Source organism: Rhinatrema bivittatum, chromosome 11 (genome assembly GCF_901001135.1).
Source record: "Rhinatrema bivittatum chromosome 11, aRhiBiv1.1, whole genome shotgun sequence".
NCBI classification, from domain to species: domain Eukaryota; kingdom Metazoa; phylum Chordata; class Amphibia; order Gymnophiona; family Rhinatrematidae; genus Rhinatrema; species Rhinatrema bivittatum.
The window spans coordinates 87,288,697-87,312,505 of record NC_042625.1 but is presented as its reverse complement, the minus strand read 5'-3'; the positions used below and the strand labels follow the sequence as shown (position 1 = coordinate 87,312,505).

The window sequence follows — 23,809 nt, the reverse complement described above, 5'->3', positions numbered from 1 at the left end:
CTGATCAGTGTGGTGGCTCCTGGTGCCACTGCCCATGTAACTCGCACTAAACGACAAAAAAAAGAGAGAGAGAAACAAGATGAGGAAAAACCAAAGGCTCAGAAAGAAACAGGTAATGAAATGAAACAGAAAACAACATTTTTCCCCTATACCCGCCCCTACACAGACAGGTCGAGCAGCATAGCTGCCCCTGGGCTCCAGCTCCATCTTTCATGCTCGTACCTCCCCTCATCTCCGTGTTCTTAAAGCGCGAGAAGGAAGTCCATGGTGAGGCGCAGGTGGTTGCTTATAAGTGGGCCCTGGCTCATAAGCTCCTGTGCTCGCTGCCCGTTACTGTAAGACTTTAGCTGCTGTCAGTCTCTCACTCTGTCCTGCTCTAGCTGCTGTCTTGAAGGCTGCGAGATGCAACAAGGACTCCCCTATATAAACCTCCCTCATAGTTTCTTTGGTGCCTCGTCATTGAGTCATTTTGGTTTCTTGCTTTGGCTAACCTTGTGCTTGGTCTTGTTACTGGGTAGTCTTTGGGAACCTCTTACCTTGCCTTCTTTTCATGTGGTCTTAGAGGCCTTCTTGCTTTGTCTTGTTTCCATGGGGCCTGTTTAGGCCTTCTTGTCTGGACCCGTCTTGTCCCTGTTTGTTCATTTCCCTAGTTCCTGTCTAGGCATCAAAGTAGCCCTCCTTGGCTGTTTTGCTTGTCTTGTATTTATGCTGTCTTACCATTGGTTCTTTTCCTGTATTTGTGTACACCTTGCCCTGTTCCTGTACTCCTGTCCTGACCTGTTTGGGCCTTGCTGTGGCCCTTGGGTGTCCCGGAGGTCCTTCTTGCCTGTGGGTCTAGGTCTCCTAGCAGCCTAGCCTGTCTGTATACCTCTGCTTTGTCTATGTTTCCAGTGTGGCCTGTTTATGCTTTCTTGTCTTGGTCTGTTTATCTGGTTCCCTGTGGGTCTTTCAGTGGCCCTTCAGTTTCTGTAGGCCTCTCAGTGGATCTGTGTGTTCTGACTAGGTCTCCCAGTATCCTAGCCTGTCTGTGCCTTGTTCCTGTGTCTTGTCTAGGCCTCTGTAATACGATGGGTTAAAAACAATGCTCTCAGAACAAACATTATGCTATCCTGTCACTTTTTAAGCTGGGGACTTGTTTTTTAAGCAAAATGCTGTAACAGCAGGGCTGTTACAGCATGTGGTTGTGGGGGAGAGTAGTTTGCTGTGCCTGGGACCTTATTCAACAGGAGGAGGAATGCCTGGCCAGCAGCCCTACAGAAAGGTTCCCAGACCCAGTGCTGGCTCATCTACGCACACACGCTTGTTTACAAAGCCCTATAAAAGTTCAGGGTCCTCCGGTGGGAACTTGGAGCCTCACCTGTGCACTGACGAGTGGCGCAGGATCTTTCCCGTTGAAGCTGTGTGCTCCTGTTTTTCGGTTGCACCAGGGTTCCCCTACCTGATGAGTGGCAGGATTCTGATTAGCTGTGTGCTCCTGTTTTTCGGTCGCACCGGGGTTCCCTGACCTGATGAGTGGCAGGATGCTGATTTGGTATGTATTATAGTCATGGGAAATGAAGTGTGTGTGCTGTAAATAAAGCTATATATTCATTACTGTATATCTCGTATCTTGTATCATAGTGTATGTGTGTGTGTTTAGTACTGTGTAGGTCTGCCTGCCTCCCATTTGGGCATCTTGTTACAGCCTCCCCAGTGGCGTATCCTATCTCTCTTGTTCCTATCTTTCCTTTGTCTTATCCAGGTCTCCCAGTGGCCTATCTAGTCTGTCCATACCCTACCTTACATCCCTGTTCCAATTTAGCCCTTGTTTTACCTTGTTCCTGCCTGAGTGATTTACCCTGTTCTTGTGTTCTCTCTCTATGCTCCTGCTCTGCCCAACCTTATTTCCCTGTCCTGCTTTACCTGGCCTTCCAGTCAGCCTCCCTCAGCTGATCTTTTGTGGCTGACCTGGACTGACTCCTGCCCTTACGTTACTGTTCTCCGCCTGCCCTGAGCTCTGCATAGTCACCAATCTTCCTTGAACATTGCCTGCCTTGACCACAGCCTGCCATGCACCCTGCCAGAGAAGTCCTGCCAGCCACCAGAACCTGCGGGCTCAACACAAGGGGATGGTGTCTGGCCGGGCAGAAGACTCTGCTTTGCACCCTGTACCGCTCCTGCTGGGGGAACACCCATATCCAGCCTGCCTGACCTTGCCATTAGCATCTATAGGCACTAAATTTAGATCAGCCATAAGTTGGATCTGCCCACTTTACAGGTTGCAAGGGCCTAAAGCCAGCCCTACCCAGAAGCATCCATCCCTCTCTCCCCCCCCACTACTTAGCAGCATCCTCTATCTTTCCATCTCCCTCTATCTCCTTCTTTCTCTCTTCCCCCCCTCCCAGCAGCATCCATCCTCCACCATCTTCTCTTTCATCCTGGCAGTGACTCTGGCACACAGGTACAGAGTGCCCTCGCAGCGCTCCTCCTCCCAATCATCCTGCACACTTCATGGTCTTGGTCCCCATCCTCTGCAGTCAGCTGTTTAACGGAGTAGCCACTCTTCTATTTGCACCAGAGCCAGGGGGCAGTTGTCTAGGAGCGTCAGTTCTGGCTGGACGATGCGAGAACATGAAGCCCAGGGCTTACACCCATGGTGGATATCCAGTATGCCCTGCCCTCATCTCGGCTGGCACGGCACCTTCAACATCTGTTGTCTCTTAGACAACTGCCTACGTTGGTAATGCAGAAATCTAGGCCTAGCTGCCAGCTCCAGAGTTTGTCTCAATGGCTTCTCCTGCTTACAAGATAAGGGATAGGCAGCAGGGTGCATAAAGGAAAGAAAGAGGTAAAAAATATCTTGCTATAATTCAATGGCCCTGGAAGGATAGTCCTAGGTATTTGTGGGGGACCCATGGTCTCCCACGAGCTGGCACTAGATCTCTGCCTGGTTGGTAACAGCTAGGAGGGACAGTCCATTCCTTGCACCACCTTCCCCTGTTCAGCAATGATTCAGTCCTTGTCCAGAAAAAAAAAAAAGGGGGGGGGGGAGGGGCAGAGCCTTAGTGAGTGTGCTCGGTTTGGTTTGGGTTTTCTTGAGAGAGGAGCTGATTTTTGCTCCTGTGCTGTGGTTTAATTGGGAGACTGCCCAATTCCAGTGAATCCCTTGCCTGGTAGGGGCTATCCCTTCCTGAGAGTAAAAAAGACATTAGTAAGTTTTTCCAAATTTGGTTGTGCCTGTGTGTAATCCTGTTCCTACTGGTAAGGTAGCCCCCTTAACCGAAGGATAGGAAGGAGAAGACCTTGTTATTCCTTTCCATTCAGTGAGAGGAGTCCAGTGACTCCTCACCCAGCTGTGAAGTTCTTGGATTTCTGAGAGTTGCATTTTAGTGAGGAGGTTTTGTGTACCACCCCTCCCCTCTGCATTGCTGGCTAGGTTGTAAAAGCCTTGCTGGTACCCAGAAAAGGACCTTTCCTCTAAGAGGTCAAAGCACTGAAGGAGTCCAGCAGAGAACTGGAGACCCCCAACCGGATCTCCACCCCGGGGGAACGCAGGGCACAAGCTGGGAACGTCTGGGACTCTGTTGGACTGCAGGTACGAGACTTTTTTCAGGATTTAGGGGACTGCGCTCAATATGTAGGTTTCCCTTCCTTGCTGGGTCCTTGCCCCACAGACAAGAAAAGGGGGTGAATTGCTCCCAAAGAGTAGTACTGAGGACCCTGCACAGAGTGAAGAGAGAGTTTCCTCTGTATGACCCAGTGTGAACAAGAGTGTGAAGTAAAGTAAGTAACACATCGATTGGACATTTATTTAATTTCTGCAAATCAAAAGTAAAGTTTATTTTGAACACCCACATCATGCCCTGCCTGTTTCTACAGCAATAACATCACCAAAGAGGATTCCTGTTCACAGCTTGGGCTTTAAGGTTAAGCCTTTACCCCACAGAAAGAATCCACTCCTTGAGATTTGTTAAAATCAGGGAAGTGCCAAAAGGAGAAATTATTTTGTGTGCCCTTGGACTACCATAAAATCTGAAAAAAGGGCTTACATATTGTTAGTACAATAAAAAAAAAAAGGGAGTCTCATCTTCAGCTTGTTTGTTGACCTTAATTTTTGTTTTCAGAAATGCTAATCCCACTCTCCATCAGGCAGGTTAAAATCAATAACATGCTAAAGAAAAACTTGCCTGCTTTTGTTTTATGACTATTGTTTTCTCTTCAAATCATATGATAGTGCATGACATAGTAACAGATCTCTAGCACTTGGATTAGTCTTTGAAGAAACCTAGGTTCTTTTCAGGTTATTATCCTTTTTATCAGTTCAACATACACAAAAAGGGGTTGAATAGCACAAGATGAAGTCTTGGTGCTGCTGTTTCAAACTTGTGCTAAATTATTTGCCTTTTCTGTGTGTTTCAACTAGATTGTAAGCTCTATAAAGGAGGGACTACCTCTATTTTAAATATCTGTATAGCACTAATTACCCCTTGTGACACTATAGAAATATTAAGTAGTAGTAGTAATTCATCCCCCTTTTGTGACTCTTACAATGTGTCCAATATATGCATTTTTTCTATTAAATTGTAAATAGACATTCTAATATATTAGCCGGATTTTGCAGACCTTAAGGATACCGAAACCTACGCTCCCCTTGCCCTGCACTTCGCCTTTAAGACGGGATTCCGCATGAAAGACCCTTTATAGAAATAAATCCGTGATGTCATTCTAAACGTCAGCCCTCCCCCCCTCCCTTCCAACCTACCCTCGTTGGGGAGCTAGTACTACCCATCGAGTCTACGTTCCTTTGGCACCGCCCCACATGCACTGACGCCAAGGAGAGCCAATCGGATACAGAGACTCTGCCCCGGCTGGTTGGAGGCGCCCATTCAGCGCCCCTGCGAGCCTCGCAGCCCCTACCCTCGTGCTTCAGCAGGTTCGGCTGCACCCGTCAGACGGGTCGTGCTGTCAGACGTTGTTGACAGAGCCGGCAGCCGCCGCCTGGGCTGCTCTTGCTGTCGGTGTGTGCCCGCTCGGGTGGGGGATGGCGGCGCTGTACGCCTGCACCAAGTGCAACCAGCGCTTCCCCTTCGAGGCGCTGTCCCAGGGGCAGCAGCTGTGCCAGGTGAGGTCCGGCAGCTCCCCCCCTCCCCCCTCCCTCTCCATCCAAAGAGCGGGGTGGGAGGCCTATTCCGCTTCCCAGCTCCTGGGGCGAATTTCCCGAAACTCCCGGGCCCTAATGAGCCCAGTCCCGTTTGGAAACAAAGAATAGGCGTCTGGGGATATCATGAAGGTTATCAGTGAGCCGCTGGCCCAAGACCAATACATTTGTTAACACTGATTTGTGGATTAGGCTAAGAAAAATGACTTGTTTGGAGCTGAGGCCCAGAGACACCGGGAGGTAAAATGCCTGGCCCCAAGGTCACACACACAGAGAGTCAGTGACTGAGGCACAGGCAGATAAAGTGACTGGCCTCAAAGTCACAGAGAATTAATGACTGAGGTCATACAGAGACAGTGACTGAGGCGCAGGGAGATATAAAGCGGCTTGCTGCCCCAGATCACATAGAAAATCCAATTTTCTATGTGATCACATAGAAAATCCAATTTTCTTCATAAGCATACAATCTCATTGTATGCATATGAAGAAAATGCTTTATTTAATTTAATTTGTAGTGTAGTCCCTACAGGGTGTTAGTCTGTTGGGTAAATAGCCATGTTTTTAGTCAGTGACCCAAATCTTTGTATTCATTGATTTCTTATAGGTGGGAGTAGCAGAGGGAAAGTATTTCATACTTCTGGTGCTGATCCTTTGAAGGTTTTGTTTTTTAATCAGGGAGTTTTAAGGAACAACTAATTATAATTTTGGTTTGAGCAAAGTTTTTTTTTGTGGTGGGTGATATTCTATCCTTTTTGTTAGGTATATAGGGCCAATGTAAGGGTTACATCCCTAAATTTGATGCATAGAGATATGGGCAGCCAATGTAGTATATAGGACCCAAAGTGACTTGCACCAAGGTCACAAGAGTCAGTGGCACCAGGCAGTCCTGACCTCAAATCCCAGGACTTTTCCTGAATCGCAGTTGAATCACTAGCTCATGCCTTGTCACCAGTTCAATAATATTTCTATTGAAGGCCTCATGTTTCAGGGATGATAGATGTTCAAAATGTTAATGATTCTCTGCTTATCAAGTTTTTCTGATCATCAGTATGTTCAGTATGTTTTAGATTTCCTTATCCTAATAAGAGTGGTTTGATTTGTTTTCTTTAGATGTTAGAAATGTAGAGCAAATCCATGAAATACATTCTTCAGAGATTTTAATGGCCAAAAATGTGACAGGGGAAAGTATTTGACTTAAAAAATATATATTTTTTTAATTTGGAACTTAAAGTTCCCAAAACAAGAGAAATAGAAATTTTGAGAATTATTTGGGGTTATAAAGTAACCCTTCTATGCAAAGTGACCCAACAGCATGCCTCATAAATCCTATAAGAACAAGGGATATTTCCTAAGTGGACTAATAATTGTATTGTTGTTACCATTAATATCTATAGTGACATGTAATGTGGGACTGAAGGTGCTGGCTGTCAGAGGAGATGTTTGGTGGTGTTGGGGAGGAGGGGGTAACAGAAGGGATAGTTACATTCTGCAAATACTCCATGCATTTGTATAGCTAGGATGTTTACCTTGTGCATCTAACAGTGAATAGTAAGATGAACATGTTTGTTTATTGCAGGAGTGCCGGATTGCACACCCTATGGTGAAGTGTACTTACTGCCGGACAGAATTCCAGCAGGAAAGGTAAAGCCGTCTAGTCCTTGGGACCATAAAGGTGAAGCAATCAGGCTGTTCCATTATTGTGGACTTTATTGTCATACTTGATAATCCACTTCATCGAGGCATCCTGGAGCGTAGGGCTAGGTTTTCTTAAGAAACTAGGAGTCAACCCAGGACAAATAAAAAATCTCTCACACCTGGTTTAAGCAAATAGATTAAAAACAATAATGTATTGATTGAATTAAATAAAGACCATCAGAGCTTTGCCATCAACTGCACTCATTTTTAGTGGGTTTTATGTCTCACTTGTGGCATTCAAATGCAGTCATCCTGAAAGTTATTGTTTTAAAGTCTTTTTACATATGCAAATAAAAATGTTTTAGATTATTTGTTCTAGAGGGAGAGGTAATTTGCAGTTAGCAGTCCCTGAGTGGGAACTGAACCCTGGCTTTCCTGGTTCAGGGCCCATGTTAGAGCTGCTTTGTTCTTGACCAGCAGGAAAACCAGCAAAAGCCCGAGACAGGTGGCTCTACCTACACTTCCTGAGAGCTCTGCTACTGCTCAGAAATGTTTCAAACTTGAGCTAATTCAATCCTCTTTTGTGTCTGTTACCAGGTGGCTGATGCATGTGCACATATTTTCCCTAAGAACCGCAAACCTCTTGACTCGGGTACTCAGTTCTCACCAGTAGACCACACTTCCTTCCTTTGTTTTGAACTGAGGAAAATAATGCAGCTGTTGTCCTGCAGAGCTCTTCTGGGCTGCAGTACTTGATGGTGACCTTTATCAAGGTCATTTAAGCACATTCCCTGTGCTCTGCCATGGAAGAGGTTGGAAGCCATTATACACTGTCACTTAATCTGAAAACCCCTTCCTATAGTAACAGACGGCCTTGCTTTCATCAGCCAGATATTACCACAATACTCATCTGAATCCTGACTTGCGCTATCCCCAAGTCATCTAAAGCACCTCCCTGGCTTATGCAGTGCCACTCCGCTCTTCTGGTGCTGCGCCCGAATCCCCCTACTGGTTTTGTTATGTGGTGCATCATCCGGTGAGGATGTTTTAGTTTTATTGCCTTTATGACATAAGGCAGTCCAGGCCATTCCATTTGCTAATTTCACATTAATAGAGAAGAAAAGAAAAGCACCCTCCAGAAATAGCCAAAGCTCCTTAAGGAGCTCAGGTTGGTTGTGTTGGTGCCATAGGATCTTGCAAGTAGTTCTCTTCTCCACCACATGCAAGGCAGAGTTCTTTTGCATTCATATCTGCCAGATAAAATGGTACACAAGTCTTGTTTGGTTTATTTAATTACATAATTTTGGTGGTCTTCTCTTTTTGTCCCAACAGTAAAACCAACACCATTTGTAAGAAGTGTGCTCAGAATGTAAAGCTGTATGGAACAGTAAGTGCTGTGTACACCACATTTCCCCAGCGTAACTTACCCTTAGCTTTCAGACAGACCGGAAAGGGAATAGGAAAAAGTGGCCCAAATGCAGGAACTGCGGGCACAGAACATGCAAGCTGGGCTTGAGCTAGTGCCAAGGGCTTTGAATATTGTGCACGGTGGTCCTCTGGGGGTATATTTTATATTATGTTATGGAACAGTGGTTCTCAACCTTTTTTCTGTCGGGACACACCTGATAGATGGTTCTCACATGTGTGACACACTGAACACATGACAGTCACAGGGCTAACCCCACCCCCATTCCTGACCCTCAGCAATAGGTATGAAGCAGAACTAGAACATTACCCATACAACTCACCATACAAAAAAAGATATTCTGGTGTTATCTTAATAACAACAACACAACCTCTCCCTCTGCTACCAGGCACAATAGCCCTACTTATTGAGATAACACAACAAATAAGGTGAGGTATTTTACTAGCCTTGGTCAGACACACAAAATCAACCTTCCCGAGTACAGAAAGACCACAAATTACAAATACTGAGACAAATTGGAATGGAAACCCAAAATAGCCACTCTGCATGCAGTACAAAACTGGAGAAATGGAAACAGAAATATAGCACCTAACATAGTCCCAGGATCTGCAGTAATGCACACAGACTAATCCGCACAGAGTTACACCTGCATTATGGCATGCACTCAAATGGAACAAGCCTACCTATAAAAAGGCAACACTACAAATATCAAACCAGGCCTTACACATCAATACAGCTCCAATTAGGAAAACAGAACAAGTCAATCCCCACTCAGAAATAATTGTAAACTAATAAATGTTTCAAACAGCTGATTAACAGAATAACATCTAACAAAAACAATTAAAAATTCTTAACAATTACTAAAAATTCTCCAAACACCAATAAAATATTTCAAAACAGCAGACAAATCACATAATACCCAATAATTAAAATGTCAGTAAATCAAGAAAAATGAACTTAAAAAGCCACCTTTACTTACCCTCTCCAGCAGCTCTCTTACTCCTTTCCCTTGCAGGCCATTAGCACACAACAGAAGTAGCAGTAGCTGCTGAAGCTGTCCTCACAGTCCTCTTCCTTAGGAACCACAACGAGTCTCTCTCGTCACACCCTTGGGACCAGTTTCTGTCTCTCACACATCAATCATCTCCCCAACCAGTCTGTCTCACACACACCACACCCGTCATCTCCTTGATCAGGCTCTCTCAATCACACAATGCTCTCTCTCTCTTACTTTCACACAAGTTCTCACACATATGCTTTCTCTCACTTATACACAGGCTCTCAATCACACACATGTTCTCTCTGCTTCACTTAAAGGTTGTCAATCACACACATGCTCTCTATCTCACTTACACTCAAGCTCTCAATCACACACATGTTCTCTCTACTTCTCTTACACAAAGGTTCTCAATCACACAAATGCTCTATCTCACTTACAAGTTCTGAAACACACACATGCTTTCTCTCACTTACACACAGGCTCTCTTTCTCTCACTTATACACTGGCTGTCTGTCTCTCCCTCACTCCCTCAGAGCACAGAGAGTAGCTACAGCAGCCTCCTCTAACCCCCACGTCCCAAGAAAGAAGAATCCCATTGTCCTTGGGGGCTAATGCTGCTGTCTCCCTTGTTGATCATTGGCTGCTTCAGTTTTTTGCTCCAGACCTGTGCTGCTGCCTCTATGCCACTACTTTTCAATGCAGCATGGCCTTTTCTTCCTGCGTGCCTCGTTACACATCACTTCCTCTTCTGGGCCATGGGGGCGGGAAGAAGAAAAGGCCATTGTGCAGTTGCCGGCTTCAATGAATACTGCTGCCGTTCCCGTCCAGCTGGGTTTGAATGTCCTGATAGTCCAGGTGGCAAGAGCAGCAGTGGAAAAATGTCTGCCTCTCGCTCGGTGAAGGAAGGGGAGAGAAGAGCAACAAGACACCGGGTAACATGCGACACACCTGCCTGTGCTTGGCGACACACTGGTTGAGAATCGCTGTTATAGAACTCTACTCACAATCTGGTAAAGCAAAACTTAGTTTACTAAATGAAATATATGGATAATAAATCAGCAAAGTAATATCAACATTGAATACAGTATCACAGTAAGCTGTACATAAATCAATACAGGTAAATAGGAGAAAGACAGAAATAATGATAGAACATTAATCAAAGGACAACAAACAACACAAAAGAACACCTCCCTTATACATCCTCCTTGTATATAAGCCAATGTTCATAGAAACCTGGAAGTCATAGGCCCAGGGACTCTGAAAAAGAATGAGTCGCTCTCTGTTCCTTTCAGCTCATCCAACTAAAATAAGCAAATGCAATGCCTTATATATCCCTCTGCAAGTTAGGTGTTTTAATTTGCACTTTATCCAGAAAGGCATTTCAGTACCAGTCTGTTGATCTCCTATTTGGTAAAAGATACCAAATGTCTTAATTCATTATCAGCTCATTGGTCTTTAGCATTTAATCTTCCCAGGCGTTAAGAAACACCACATGTCTTAGTCTTTGTTCGCCCCAGAGATACCAGATATTCCTTGGGGCCATCCCAGCTTTTTATCAGCTCATTGTTGCCAGAATGTCTCAGGAATGAAGAGAACAAATGGTGATAGTGTCATGCCTTTATACCAGCTTTGTACTTAAATTATATGCAATATATTGATCCATACTCATCAGTCATTAGAGTCTGTTCTGATCCATAGCTCTCTATTCGCAGTACAAGGTTTTCCGGGGATCTAGCTCGGCTGCCTAAAATCATCTTCTTACAAATATGAAATGAATTGTATTTTTATACATTCAAACAAGTTCTTTGCATCATCCCTACAAGAAACATCATGGAGTTAGATAACTCTAACTGAGTTTGAGGGTGGGGGAGGGGGAAGACAAGTTGAAACGTTTTCTGCAACACCAGGCTCTTAGATCTGGTTGTAGGGGCTCAGTCGGTGCACATGGCTGCAGATAGCGTTGCTTTCTGGAGCCCTAATGGAGCTCGCAAACCTTCAAGCATGTCCATAGCAGGCAATGGCAGATCTTTCAAAGTTATGCTCTAGAACCTCTTTAAAGCTTGCTTGATGCACTGTGGGCTAGTTGTTGGTGTGTTAATAAGCCCCAACTATTATCACCCCTACAGCTTGTGCTTAGGAGAAAAATTCCTTCCTCTGTCCCATTTCAATGGCCACAAAGCTTAGAGTCAATGTTTAAGAGGAGGCAACAGTAAGAATGGGATGTTTAAACCAGGGAAAAAAGAGCTGGTCAAATCTGCTGTTTTCTGTCTCTCTTAGCCAAAGCCCTGCCAGTATTGTAACATCATTGCAGCATTTATTGGCAATAAATGTCAACGCTGTACGAACTCGGAGAAGAAGTATGGACCACCGCTGTCATGTGAGCAGTGCAAGCAACAATGTGCATTTGACAGGAAAGATGACCGCAGAAAGGTAGGCAGTGCCCTCTCTCTCTCCCCACCCTAGAGCTCTGAACCTGAACAGTGCCCTTCCTTCCTTCCTCCCTTTGGATTTCTGTTTTCTTTTGCAGTCTCCCAGGATGGTTTTCCTCTAATCCTTCTTGTCCTAGGCCTCCACACTATTGAGCTCTGTCCTCTGGAAGGGAGGGAACTCTCCTTGCTTTGTATGTGGCTTCTTAGACTCACTCATTTCCATCCTAGCATCTTGCAGCCCATCAGAAAGCAGTAAGCATGTTTTAGTCCATTACCAGCATCAGTGCATGCAGCTGCTGAGACGTGTCCAGCCAGAATACCGTCTCTTTTCAGTTCAGAAACTGCAGCTATCTCATCACCACCATTGGTCTTTAGAGCATGCATCGAGCTGGGTAGGAGCGTCTGGATTGCCACTCTCATTGCCCCTGGGCTGCCATGCGCTTGCTCACCGCCCTCTTACCTCCCGCAGATGGACGGGAAGCTGCTGTGCTGGCTGTGCGCGCTCTCCTACAAGAGAGTCCTGCAGAAGACCAAGGAGCAGCGTAGGCACTTGAGCAGCTCGACCCGTGGCAGCCTGCAAGAGAAGGAGCAGTACAGCGGTCACTACAACAGGTGAGTGACAGGAACCGTGGGCCTAGTATTCAAAGATAGCCAGTTATCTAAGTTATCCGGATATAACGTATCTACCTAACTTAGAAGGGATATCCAGCGGCACGGCTATGCTACTGAATATAATCAGATACGTTCTAGTTAGCCACATAACTTTAGACCTTCTATTGAGCAGGTCCAATTTATTCAGTTAAGATAACCGGATAAGGCTGAATATAGGCACTTGGGTTATGATAACCGGATAAGTTGCCCCGCCTCGATCCACGCACTGCCCACCCCCAAAATATCTATCTACTTAGCAGACTAAATACTTATCTGGCTGCCACTTAGCCGAATAAGTGGCACTGAATATCTGCCTCTATATGCATAGACAGACAGAGCTCTACATCCCTCACAGACTGCACTGATAATGCAGGGTTTAGTGTCTGCATAGACAGAGAATGTTTACTATAGAGATGTGCATTTGTTTGAAATGCAACAGCAAGTTTTAACAACATTTCCTATTTTATTTCAATTTGTTTTAAAACAAATTGTTTTCTTCATTTTTTTTTCTTTGGTGGCATATATTCTTCTTTTTTTTTTTTTAAACAAAATGCTCCTGGTTCATCCTACTGCTTTGTTCCTGCCCCGCTGGTAATACAATTAAAAATGGCACTGGCAGACCGAGGTCAGCGCCCTTTTAAACTTCTGTACAAAATGGTGCCAGCTTGAAGCTGGCAGACATCGTTTTGTACAGGCAGATGAACAATGGCACCAGCCTTGGTCTGCTGTTGTACAAAATTTAAACAGCGCTGGCCATAAATCCACCAATGCCATTTTTACTCACCGGGCCAGTGGGAAAGGAATGACTGAGCTTCAAGAACAGGAGCTTGGCGAGAGGCTTCGGGAAGAAGGGGGGATGGGAAGAGGGCCTGTGAATGTTATTTTAGGAGGGACGGTGCTGCTGTTTTAATTGTGTTTGGTTTCTTTATTTCATTTTTATTTAATAAACAAAAACCCCAAAGAAACAAGAAGAAAATAAAGTGACTGTATGGACTCTTAGCCTTCCCTCTCTCACACATATGGCGCTGATGGTGCTAATGGTTGCTGATGTAGCTCAGGCATGCCCATTCCCAGATCAGTCCAGACTCCTGGGTTTTGCCTCCCTGCCAGCAGATGGAGACAGAGAAAGTTTCACTGACACTGTACATAACCCCGTGTGCCACCTGCAGTTCCTCGGTATTTTTCTGCACCAGCAGATGGTAGATGGTGTAAAACCTGCAGTCTGGAGAGAAAGAAAGAAAAAAAAATTAAAAGACAAAATTTCTGGATCCTCCCAGGGGGTTGTTAGGTCCTGGTGGGGCCATCCCCCCTGGTTTGAGGTAGACGAGCAGAGGGTTGGTGACCCTTGTGATAGCTCGGTCTGGAGGTCTGTGGGGTGGACATCTGGTGGTCAAGATCCCTCATCCCCCATGAGACAGCGGTGGAACCTGTTGGCAATTCTGCCCTGCAAGCCCAGTGGAGCAGGGAAGTATCCCTTTCATACAGTTTGTCCTGGGCTGGGTCACTAAAGTTTGGCGAAAGGAGGCGGATGTAGCCAGTGGTCTGGCTCTTTTCTCATCCGCCGTGCGGCCTGCGCTCCTGGAACATGAACCTCTGCACCAAAGGAAAGTATTGATTTCTATGTATCTTTTTTTTTTTTTTTTTTTTTTAATTTCTCAAAAGTTTTTTCAAAATACAATCAAGAATATCTTGATATACATGTATGGCCTTACATAGGTAAACACAACAAACCATAATAATTTATAATGAAAATCAGTTACAAAAACCATATTTTCTAAGTCCTCAATATGGGAAATTCAAACTGGAAATATTTTAAGGCAAACATTCACAATACTAGGGTTGCCTACTTCTATCTTCAAAGAACTTATTGTTATATTACTGAGGAGTTGTGTCTCCCAAATTAAATTCTATTTGTTTATCAGTGATAAACTTTACAGGTTGGGACGGCTGAAAAAAACAGTATTTTACTTTCTTAAATGTGAATCAACATTTACATGGACATTTTAGTTTAAACAATGCACCCATTTGAAGCAATTTAGGCTTTAAATTAAGAAATTCTTTTCTCCTCCTTTGTGATTCCTTAGTAACATCAGGAAACATTCTAACGTCCAATTGGCAAAATTTCTCTTTTATATTTCTAAAAAACAACTTCTGAATTAAGTAGAAAGCAGATAATCATAGTGGCTGCTTGGGCCAGCTCTACGTTTGTGGATTCAAGAATTTCAGTGACATTTAATGGTGCTATAGACTGATCTGCTTGTTCCTTCTCAGGCACAATTTTCCAAGCTGGAATATAATATATAGGAGTTAAAGGGGGAAGTGCTTGCTGTGGAATTTTAAGAAATTCCAAGGCGAATTTATTCCACATTTCTTTTGCCGATAAAGTTGGCAACTTAGGAAAGTTTACCAATCTTAGATTTTTACTTCGCCATTGGTTTTCTAAGTTTTCCATTTTCCTAGGACAAGTATTGATTTTCTTTTATTAACAACTCATTTTGGGTACTTAATTTTTCCAGATCTCGAGTATTATTCTCAATTGCCTGATCTCTCTTTTTATCATCAAGTATTACCTTATTAACCTTAGCGTCCAATCTTTCTATGTTATTAACTATTGGTTTTAATTGTAATGTAACATTTTTATTTAAAACAACCAAAGTTTCCCAGATTACCTCCAGTGAAAATTCAGGCGGTCTTACAATTGGTAATATTTCAGCAACATCACAACTTATAATATTCTCTTGTGACAACATTGGATCCTCTATAACCTTCTGCTCTGGAAAATTAACCATACTGGTCGTTCCTGTAGTTTGAGGCAAAGTTGTTCCCAGTCCAATGTCCTGTTCGCCGCTCTTTTCAAGAGGCGAAAGAGTGTCCTTGAATGGTTCCGATCTTATCACTGCAGGGTTCTCGGGGGGGGGGGGGGGTGCTCTGATCCGGGGACAGTGAGATCTCCCAGTCACGAAGGGGTTCAGTGCCTTCCTGCATTCCTTCAAGTGATACTTCACCCAGTATTACAACTCCCCTTCTGATATAAGCATCCATAGGGCCCAACACCGGACTTGGTATTGTACTTTCTACCATAGGCCTCTCTCTTGCCCTACGTTTGCGGACAGCTTGAGGCATATCACAAAGCAAATGTCAAGGAAAATTAAAAAGTACTTAGCTGAGTAGATCACGGCACGACGAATTTCTCCCGGTGGAGATGAGAAGATTGGAGGTGCTTTTGATGTAACAAGTCCAGAATGTTAACCAAAGCCGCGCGTGCGGCTTCAGCGACGCACCGGCGGCTGCTCACTGTAGGGAGGCGATTTTATGCCTCCTCCGACGTCGCATGATGGTGATGTCACTCGGGGTGTGTGTCCTCGACCTGCCTAGTCAGCATTTCGGGTTTTCTCCAGCCCCGACAGGGCTCTGGTCTCCTCCAGACACCCTCTCAGGACTCTCGCACCTCTCTCCTTCCCGGTCTCCTCTCTATGTATCTTTATTTTCAGACAGTTAAAAAAAAAAAAGAGAGAGAGAGAGAACAAGGAACTAGTTAGAGGAATCTGTGCAGCATTGGGGTTCCAGTGAGAAAGCTACCTTAGCAGCTTGGGGAGCTCAGTGATGAGGTTTTTCAGCAACTTCTCTGCCTGTGGAGGAGACCAGGTGTTGGCTCTGTGGTGCTGAGGGACTGTTCCCCTGCTTGCCATTGAGGTGCTGGTAGTACCGCAGGTGCAGGGAGGAACAGCGTGTATGCGGCAAAATCAGCATGGTGTTCAGGGGTCTGCGTCGAGCATGACTGCACTGGTAGAACAAGCCTTCCGGATGGAGGAGGGTCTAGTGCTGAGGCTTTCCCCGTGAGCACAGAAACGGCAGCCACTTTCGATTCCCTAGCAGCATCAGCGGGAGAAGCAGGGGAATCCCCTCCTTGACTGTCGCTGGCAGTTCCCTGTCCTACAGAGGTGCAGAGAGGCACTTGCACTGAGAAGGAGTCTCTGGTTTTGGTAGAGGGCTCCTGTTGGTTTTAATTTGCTTATGCGTAAAGCGTGTTTAGTGGGATGCTGGCTCTTGGCCCCAGTCTCCATGGATTCTCAGCCAGTAAAGAGGCCTGAGCTGTTGAGAATCTCTTCAGGCTGATGTTTTTCGGTGCCGGATGTTAAACGGATCCAGGCCTAAATGCACAGGCAGGCTTTGCTTAGCTGTGTAGTAGTCCACAGCAGCGATTTTTTTCCCTCCTGCGTAGGTGTGTGCATGCATTCTTGCCGCATGGCGGCTGCATGCGCAGGGACCTGTGTGCATAAGGCCACAGCCTAGATTTAAGCGCATACGTCTGCAACCTAGACTTGAGTGCCTATTTCCATTGGTACTTGAGCGCGTATTTGCGCAGGTACTTGTGCATGTAAGGCCACGACCTAGACTTGAGCACGTATTTGCCAGTGTATGCCTGGATGGCATTAGTAAGCGCACAGGAGGCTGCCTAGAGCCTAAGTTCAGGAGAGCTAGGTGCTACGGACAAACAGGTCCAAGCGCCTTGTTATCGGTAAGGCTTGCCATCTGATAGCAATTCAGTCCTCTCTCTCCATTTGTGTCAGCGCTTTTGCCCATGTAGGGACATCCCTTTGGCCTATGGTGTCTCTGGAGGGGAAGTAGAGTGGGAGGCGAGGCAATGGTCAGTTTTCCCTTGTTCCCGAGGGCAGAAGCTTCCAGGAGAGAGTTTGGAGAGAGCAAGATTGGGCCCATGGACTCTGGTATAGATCTATCCTCCTCCTCCTAGGTAAATGTTTCCAGGGCCTGCAGACGTTTCTGCACAGGTGCCCAGGGAAGGCGAAGCAACCTACTATGTAGGTATGACATGCTCGGTCTTCTTATTTGTAAGTCACGGTGGACATGCCACAGGGAGGCTGTCCCTGGTAATGTTCAAGGGGGTGTGGATCATGAGACATTAGAGGATTGGCTTTCTCACTTCTAGAAGAGGGAGAAATTGCATATGATTGAGAGCCGCTTCGGACTCTGCTCAGACTTTTTTTCTTTTTTCACAAAGACGTCTTGCTGAGTTCGTTGGCTCAGACTCTGAACATGCTTGATGTGGCCTGAGTCTGTTGGCTCAGACCCTGAACACGCTTAGTATGATCGAAGGTCAATTTTAAATTAAACATCCTATTTCTTTTCCCTTCGTATCCAATTCAACAGATATTTGATTTAAAAGGTAAACTCTGAGGGCCGTCATAATGGCAGTATGTAAGGGAGACTTCTTGGCATCTCTCACCTTGACAGAGGCGTATCTGCACATAGCCATTGGGCCGGAGCACCAGAAATTCCGAGGTTCATGGTCCTAATAGAACATTTTCGGTTTTGAGCCCTTCCCTTCTGCTGGCGATGGCTCCATTCATCAAGGTGGTGGTGGTGAGAGCAGCTGCATTGCAAAAGGAGGGTGTGTTGGTGTATCTGTATTTGGATGACTGGCTCATTTGTGCGAAATCAGATGACCTTGTTGACAATCAGTACAAAAGTACCGATGTGCTTCAAGGCACTAGGATGGTTGGTGAACCTAGCAACAACCCCTTTAGTTCTCTTACAAACTCTGGAGTATCTGGGAGCTCAGTTCAACACACCAGCGGAGAGAGTGTTTCTCATGGAGAGAGAGTGCTGAAATTGCAGTCAGACTAGGCTTTTGCTAGAGCTTTCAATTCCTGGGGGTCTGGGACTATTTACAGGTCCTGGGTTCTATGGCATCGACTTTGGAATTAATGCATTGGGCATTCGCACATATGCGGCTTCTGCAGGGGGCTCTTCTCTCCTGCTGCAAGTTTTATCTTCCTCGTCCATTAGAGGGGGAAGCCAGGGACGGTCTTTTTTGTAGCTTACTTGCACCAATCTCGAGCATGGTGTGGAATTGGAGATTCCGAATTGGATAGTAATCACCACTGATGCAAGGCTGTCCGGATGGAGGGCGGAATGGCAAGATCAGTCGGCACAGGGCCAGTGATCGAAACAGGAGGCCTCATGGCCTATCAATCAGTTTGAAATGAGAGCAGTTCATTTCGTATTGTTTGCCTGTCTGCCAAGGTTACTTGGCCACCCAGTGCAGATCCTATCAGACAAAGCAGCAACGGTGGACTACATCAGTCGTCAAGGTGGAACCAAGAATCAGGCAGTGGCTCGAGAGGCCCAGTAGTTAATACTCTGGGAAGAGCAGCACTTGGAGTGACTGGCTGCATCTCACATCGCTTGAGTGAACGACATTCAGGCGGATTTTATCATTCAGATAAAGTTAGACTCCAGGGAATGGGAGCTGTCGGAGGCAGCGATGTGTCTCATTCACGGAAGTTGGGGGTATCCTGACCAAAGCGAACACCAAGGTGTTGCGGTTTTACAGCCGCTGAACAGAACACGGTACAAAGGAATTGGAGCTCTGGTGCTGCCATGGACTCAAGGGACTCTTTCTTGATCTTCCCTCCCTTGGCCTTTGTGGACAAGAGATTACAGTGGATAGAGGAACATCCAGGCAACGTGATCCTCATAGCTCCAGAGTGGCCAAATCGACCATGCTTCCCAGATCTGATCAATATGGCCATAGACGGGCCCCTGAGGTTCGAACACTGGTCGACTGTTTTCCACTAGGGCCCAATATTTTTGGTTCAGGCGGCTCACTTTTGTCTCGTGGCTTCACTTCTGAGAGGAGACATCTGAGATGGAGGGGATATTCTGAAGTGGTTATTCTACCTTATTGTAGGCTAGGTGATCTTCTACATCCTGACCGGCCTTTAACTCTCTAAGAGTCCAGGTAGTGACACTGGGTTGTTTCTGGGGTAAGGTGTAAGGGTATCCTCTGTCCGCACATCTGGATGTTATATGGTTCCTTCAGGGAGCTAAGAACTTGCATCCTCAGGTGCAAAACATTTGTCCATCATGGAATCTGAATCTAGTCCATAGAGAATTGTGTGAGGCTCAGTTTGAACCACTAAAGAGAGCTACGGTTAAAGACTTGACTCTTGAAAGTGGTTTTCTTGGTGGTTATTTGTTCAGCCAGGAGAATTTCGGAGCTCCAGGTGCTGTCATGTCGATATCCCTTCCTACAGATGTCTGATTTGGAGGCATCTATATGCATGGTGCCGCCTTTTCTGCCTGAGTTAATTTTGGTGTTCCATCTTAGTTGGACAGTAGAGCTTCCAGCTTTTATGGATTTGGATTCCTCTACACCTCAGCGCGGGGGAGCTTAGGCCCTTAGATTGGAGGCACGCATTATTGAGGTATCTAACAGTCTCTTATGATTTCCGTAGATCACATCACCTCTTTGTACTGTAGAGTGGCCCAAAGAAGGGAAATAAGTTGTCTAAAGCTACAGTTGTGTGGTGGCTGAAGGAAGTGATCAAGTTGACTTCCATTTCTAAAGGGCACCTGCTGCTAGGGGGTTTAATGGCGCACTTGACACGTTCTCAGGCGACTTCCTGGGCTGTCACAACAGGCGTCTCTGCATGAAATTTGCTGGGCAGCTACTGGAAAGTCGTTGCACACTTTTGCTAGGCATTATCGCTTGGATGTGGGGAATCCAGCTTCCATGTGCTTTAGTGAGAATGCTCTACGAGTGGAACTCTCCCAATCCCACCAGAGTTAAGGGGAATTTAGGTAAATCCCAGGAGTCTGGACTGATCTGGGATTGTACAGGGAAAGGAAAACTGGTTCTTACCTGCTAATTTTTGTTCCTGTAGTACCACAGATCAGTCCAGAGACCCAACCATTTACTGGGGGAGAGAGTCCACTGCTCTCACTGTTGCTTTGTATATAGTGCAAGTTGGAGGTTTTTCAATGCTGATTGCTTATGTTACATTTGGGAAACTATTTTTGCATTGTCTTTTTGGGCAATTTCACCTTCTTCCGGCTCATTGGAGGGGTGCGGGTTTTCTTAGAAGTTTGCTTAGAAATTCAAGGTTGTTGCTGTCATCTTGGCTTGGGTACAGGTCAATACCAAGGGACTGCAGGTAGCAACTGGGTTATGTACAGTGTCAGTTAAACTTTCTCTGTCTCCATCTGTTGGCAGGGAGGCAAAACCCAGGAGTCTGGACTGATCTGTGGTACTACAGAAACGAAAATTAGCAGGTAAGAACCAATTTTCCTTTTCGTGCATTTGTCACAGAGCACAGCACAGATTTAAAAAATACTTTGTAAGTAACAGTACTTTATTTCTATTTTATTGCCAATCTCCAATAAAGCCAGAAAACCTTATCTACATCATCAATTCAGAATGAGATTCCAAAGAAAAAATCCAAGCTGGACTCCACAGTGACCAATGGGGACAGGTGAGGAGCTACACCTGCTTCTTCAGCTGTGCTTTCTCTGCTGCCTCAGCAGATTGTTTGTGGGTGTGGGGGAGTAGTTTTAAAGTTCAGGGTTTCTCTTGACTGTAAATTAGGATTTTCTGAAGACAGGTTCTCTGACTTACTTGTTTTCCCCTTCCTATCCTGGTCTCCCCTCATCCTCTCCCATGCTTCTTTCTTTTTATGTCTGGTCTCTGTGGAGTGTATGAGACCAGAAGCACCAGTATACTTCCCCTCAACTTTCATCAGAGTGTTTCCTGTCCTTCCCTCAGCTTCTCTCCAGACCTCGCCTTAGACTCCCCTGGCACTGATCATTTTGTCATCATTGCTCAGCTAAAGGAGGAAGTGGCAACTCTGAAGAAAATGCTACATCAAAAGGATCAGATGATCCTGGAGAAGGAAAAAAAGGTAAGGAACGACCAGGTCAGGGGCCAGTCCAAGGACAAGGGGTTATGACTATGGTAAATCTCTGCTTTTACTCTGAATTTCTTTTGTTTTGTTATTTTTTCTGGAGATTGAGAGGGAAACTTAGGTGTTACGAGAACCAGGGATAGTGCAAGCCAGTACATTCCTGCACCCCCCCCCCCTCCCACACACACACACACTATTCCATAATTGAGTCTCCTCCCCACATGCACACACACAGCTCTGTCACTGCACCCCTGTCTCCCTGCAGAAACCCTTCATTTTAGGATTCTGTAGTCTCTCAATAATAAGTGCCACAAAGATTCCTAAACTAACTCTGCTAGAGGACTTGTATTCCCTGCTGCTCTGTTACCTGAAGAACTAAAACCACGCCTCAAGTCGTCCTCATACTTTGCAGTCCAGGATATCTGGTAAAATGTCAGTTTCCCAGGACATGATATCTGTGTGCTGTAGGGGAAAGGTATCTCATTTGTAATCTTGTGATTTTTGGGAAGGCGTGCAAGTTCAATATCACAAGGACCCTATTTTTAATATCAACAAACTAAGAAACTAGAGAAGCAACTAGAGAAAAACCGAATCTGAAAATGAGACCCCTGGGGACATTTCGTTTCACTTCCATGCAGCAGCTTAGTTCCATTCAGTGCCTAGGAGCGATGACAAAACAGCGGATCCCTTGCCGGAGAGGTTAGAGCAAAGTCCACAGCTGACCGCTAATATGGAGAGAAGCAAGTAGCGTTACATGTCATCGAGGAATCCTGGTGCAGTTTAAAGGAAAGGGGTACGAGATCCAGTGGTAGTCTGCAGAAGAGAGCGCTGGAGTGTGTGAGAGACAGCGAGGAGGATGATGCTTGGGATGACACGGTTGGAAAGGAAAAGCTCAGAGAAGATGAGAAAGAAGAAGGAATGTGATTGAGGAGATGGAAGTTCCGTTAGCAGAAAGGGACTGGAAATGGCTTAGGGGGAAACGTACGACGATGTGGATCAATGCCGTTCATCAGGGCCCACCGTTCCAAGCAGGAGAACCATATGGGTGGGCATGGCGAAGGGTGGCTAGGACCACTGACTCCTCACAGGAGCAGCAGCAGTGGTTTAAAGCCACTCTTTTCTAGCCGTGTCCTTGCTTCCTTCTCAGATCACAGAACTCAAAGCTGACCTGCAGTACCAGGAGTCTCAGATGAGAACAAAACTCAACCAGATGGAGAAGACACACAGAGATGTCACAGAACTCCTGCAGGTGACTCTTCTACACCTTTTTAGCCATGCAGGTCAGAGTAGAAATTATTACATTTATACACCGATGTTTGATTTATTTCCAGTGATAAGAAATAAAGATTTAACGTCCCTGGCTGCATTAAATCGCTTTACATGTTTGACACAAGCTAATTTTGTGAGCTGGTAAATTTCCAAGCCTTTGACACTGAAGAGCAAATGGTCCCGGTAAGAGCAGAGTATAACATAAGCAGCTACTCTGCAGGCTTTCCACATAAAATACTATCGCTCTACCTCCGCCCTGCCCTGAGAGCCACTGCCCACAGTCCTGAGCCTCGCGCAGCTCTGCCAGTGCAGCTCAGTCCTGCAGCACCACCTGCTGTTCCATGACCAAGGTGCTCACAGCACTGTCACTGCAGCATAAGCCTGGCCTGCAGCGCAGTTTGTGTCCAGTGTTGCGCCCCTTCCCTTAGGGCCTTATTTACCAAGCACTTTTCCCCCCCATGGACGCAGAATGAGAGAGAAGCCATAGTGAATCTGGCTCTTAGTTTGTTCCCTGCTCTTTTCAGTTATGGATAGGATGTGCTGGAGGGGGGTCTCTTTAGGAAGCAGCGAGCTTCATCTAATTCCACGTTTGTGTTTTCAGGCCAAGAACAGAGAACTGCTCAAGCAAGCGGCCACTCTGTCAAAGGGCAAAAAGCCAGAGAAATTGGGAACTATAACCTCCCCATGAAAGCCAGCCTGGAGCATTGCACAGTCCATCGGAGGGGGAAGAGGGAGGGAGAAGTTTGTGCTGACTTGCCTTTCCCCGCTCTCCCCATCCAGCCCCTACCTCCTGCCTTCAGTGGAGATCACCTTTTATCTAAGAGGTTTCTTTCATTCTCCAGCCATCTGTAATGCTGAGCTTGGGAGCCAAGCAGTGAGAGGAATTAAAGTAGGGTTCAGTACATCCGGAAGCCAAGGTACATGCAGCAGCTTTCCATGAGAAGGAGCCTTCTAGGCAGTGTCTGGAGCACTGTTTAAATAGACTGGAAATAAGTGTATTGGTGTTAAAAATAGCATGATCGTGTGAATTGGGTTGTATTTTCTTTTGTAATTGCCCTTTGATGGCCCCTGCCTATTGGTTTTATACATGTGCTTGCGTGTGCGCGCATGCACACCATGCGTGTTATGCACCCATGCCTTGCCTTCATCAGGAGTTACACTTTTATGGAGTTGGACGCAGATCTGCCATGGGTTGGGAGGGGAGGAACACCCCTGTAACCTGGTGCCAGCAGTTCTGTTTCTAAGAGGACTTTTTTTTTTTTTTTAAATGCCAGCTTTATTGTCTACCGAAATACAGACACTGATTGGGCATCATTTTAAGCACAGGAGGGCCTGGAACAGAGCAGAAGTTCTTGTACTTCTGGACAGTGAAGATATGTTTCAGATTTTTCATGCATACTGTCAATTTTTTCAAGATCAGGGTAAATAAAAATTAACTGTTTTTATAAGGCTCTACTTATGATTGTAATTATTTAGGAATTCCTAAACTGAGAGCAGAGCTGGAGATTCCAGCATTGTACAGAGTCCCAGACATCTTACAGCCAAAGTTTGAATGTA

The 23,809-nt window shown here is 45.6% G+C and overlaps 1 protein-coding gene across 3 annotated transcripts; it reads left to right on the top strand.

Annotated features, from left to right (window-relative positions):
• Positions 1-1,293: 1,293 nt before the first annotated feature.
• Positions 1,294-23,703, top strand: FAM76A (family with sequence similarity 76 member A). 3 transcript variants are annotated; one of them, XM_029619820.1, is made up of 9 exons: positions 1,294-1,531; positions 6,714-6,778; positions 8,105-8,159; positions 11,476-11,628; positions 12,097-12,239; positions 20,468-20,554; positions 20,788-20,980; positions 22,131-22,232; positions 22,854-23,703. In XM_029619820.1, exons 2-9 carry the CDS (start codon positions 6,735-6,737, stop codon positions 22,938-22,940), a joined length of 864 nt encoding a protein of 287 aa, XP_029475680.1. In that variant the 5' UTR covers positions 1,294-1,531; positions 6,714-6,734; the 3' UTR covers positions 22,941-23,703. The 3 variants fall into 3 exon arrangements, with proteins under 3 accessions (XP_029475680.1, XP_029475678.1, XP_029475679.1); XM_029619818.1 differs by lacking the exon at positions 1,294-1,531 and adding an exon at positions 4,910-5,101; XM_029619819.1 differs by lacking the exon at positions 1,294-1,531 and adding an exon at positions 4,912-5,101 and having other exon boundaries at positions 20,845-20,980.
• Positions 23,704-23,809: the final 106 nt, after the last annotated feature.

What these genes read in the sequence shown, in the direction of transcription:
- FAM76A (XM_029619818.1), top strand. Translation starts at nt 5,021, where the DNA reads ATGGCGGCGCTGTACGCCTGCACCAAGTGCAACCAGCGCTTCCCCTTC. An exon ending in GGAAAGATGACCGCAGAAAG is followed by an intron (nt 11,629 to 12,096) that starts GTAGGCAGTGCC and finishes TACCTCCCGCAG; the next exon opens with ATGGACGGGAAGCTGCTGTG. An exon ending in TACAGCGGTCACTACAACAG is followed by an intron (nt 12,240 to 20,467) that starts GTGAGTGACAGG and finishes TCTCCAATAAAG; the next exon opens with CCAGAAAACCTTATCTACAT.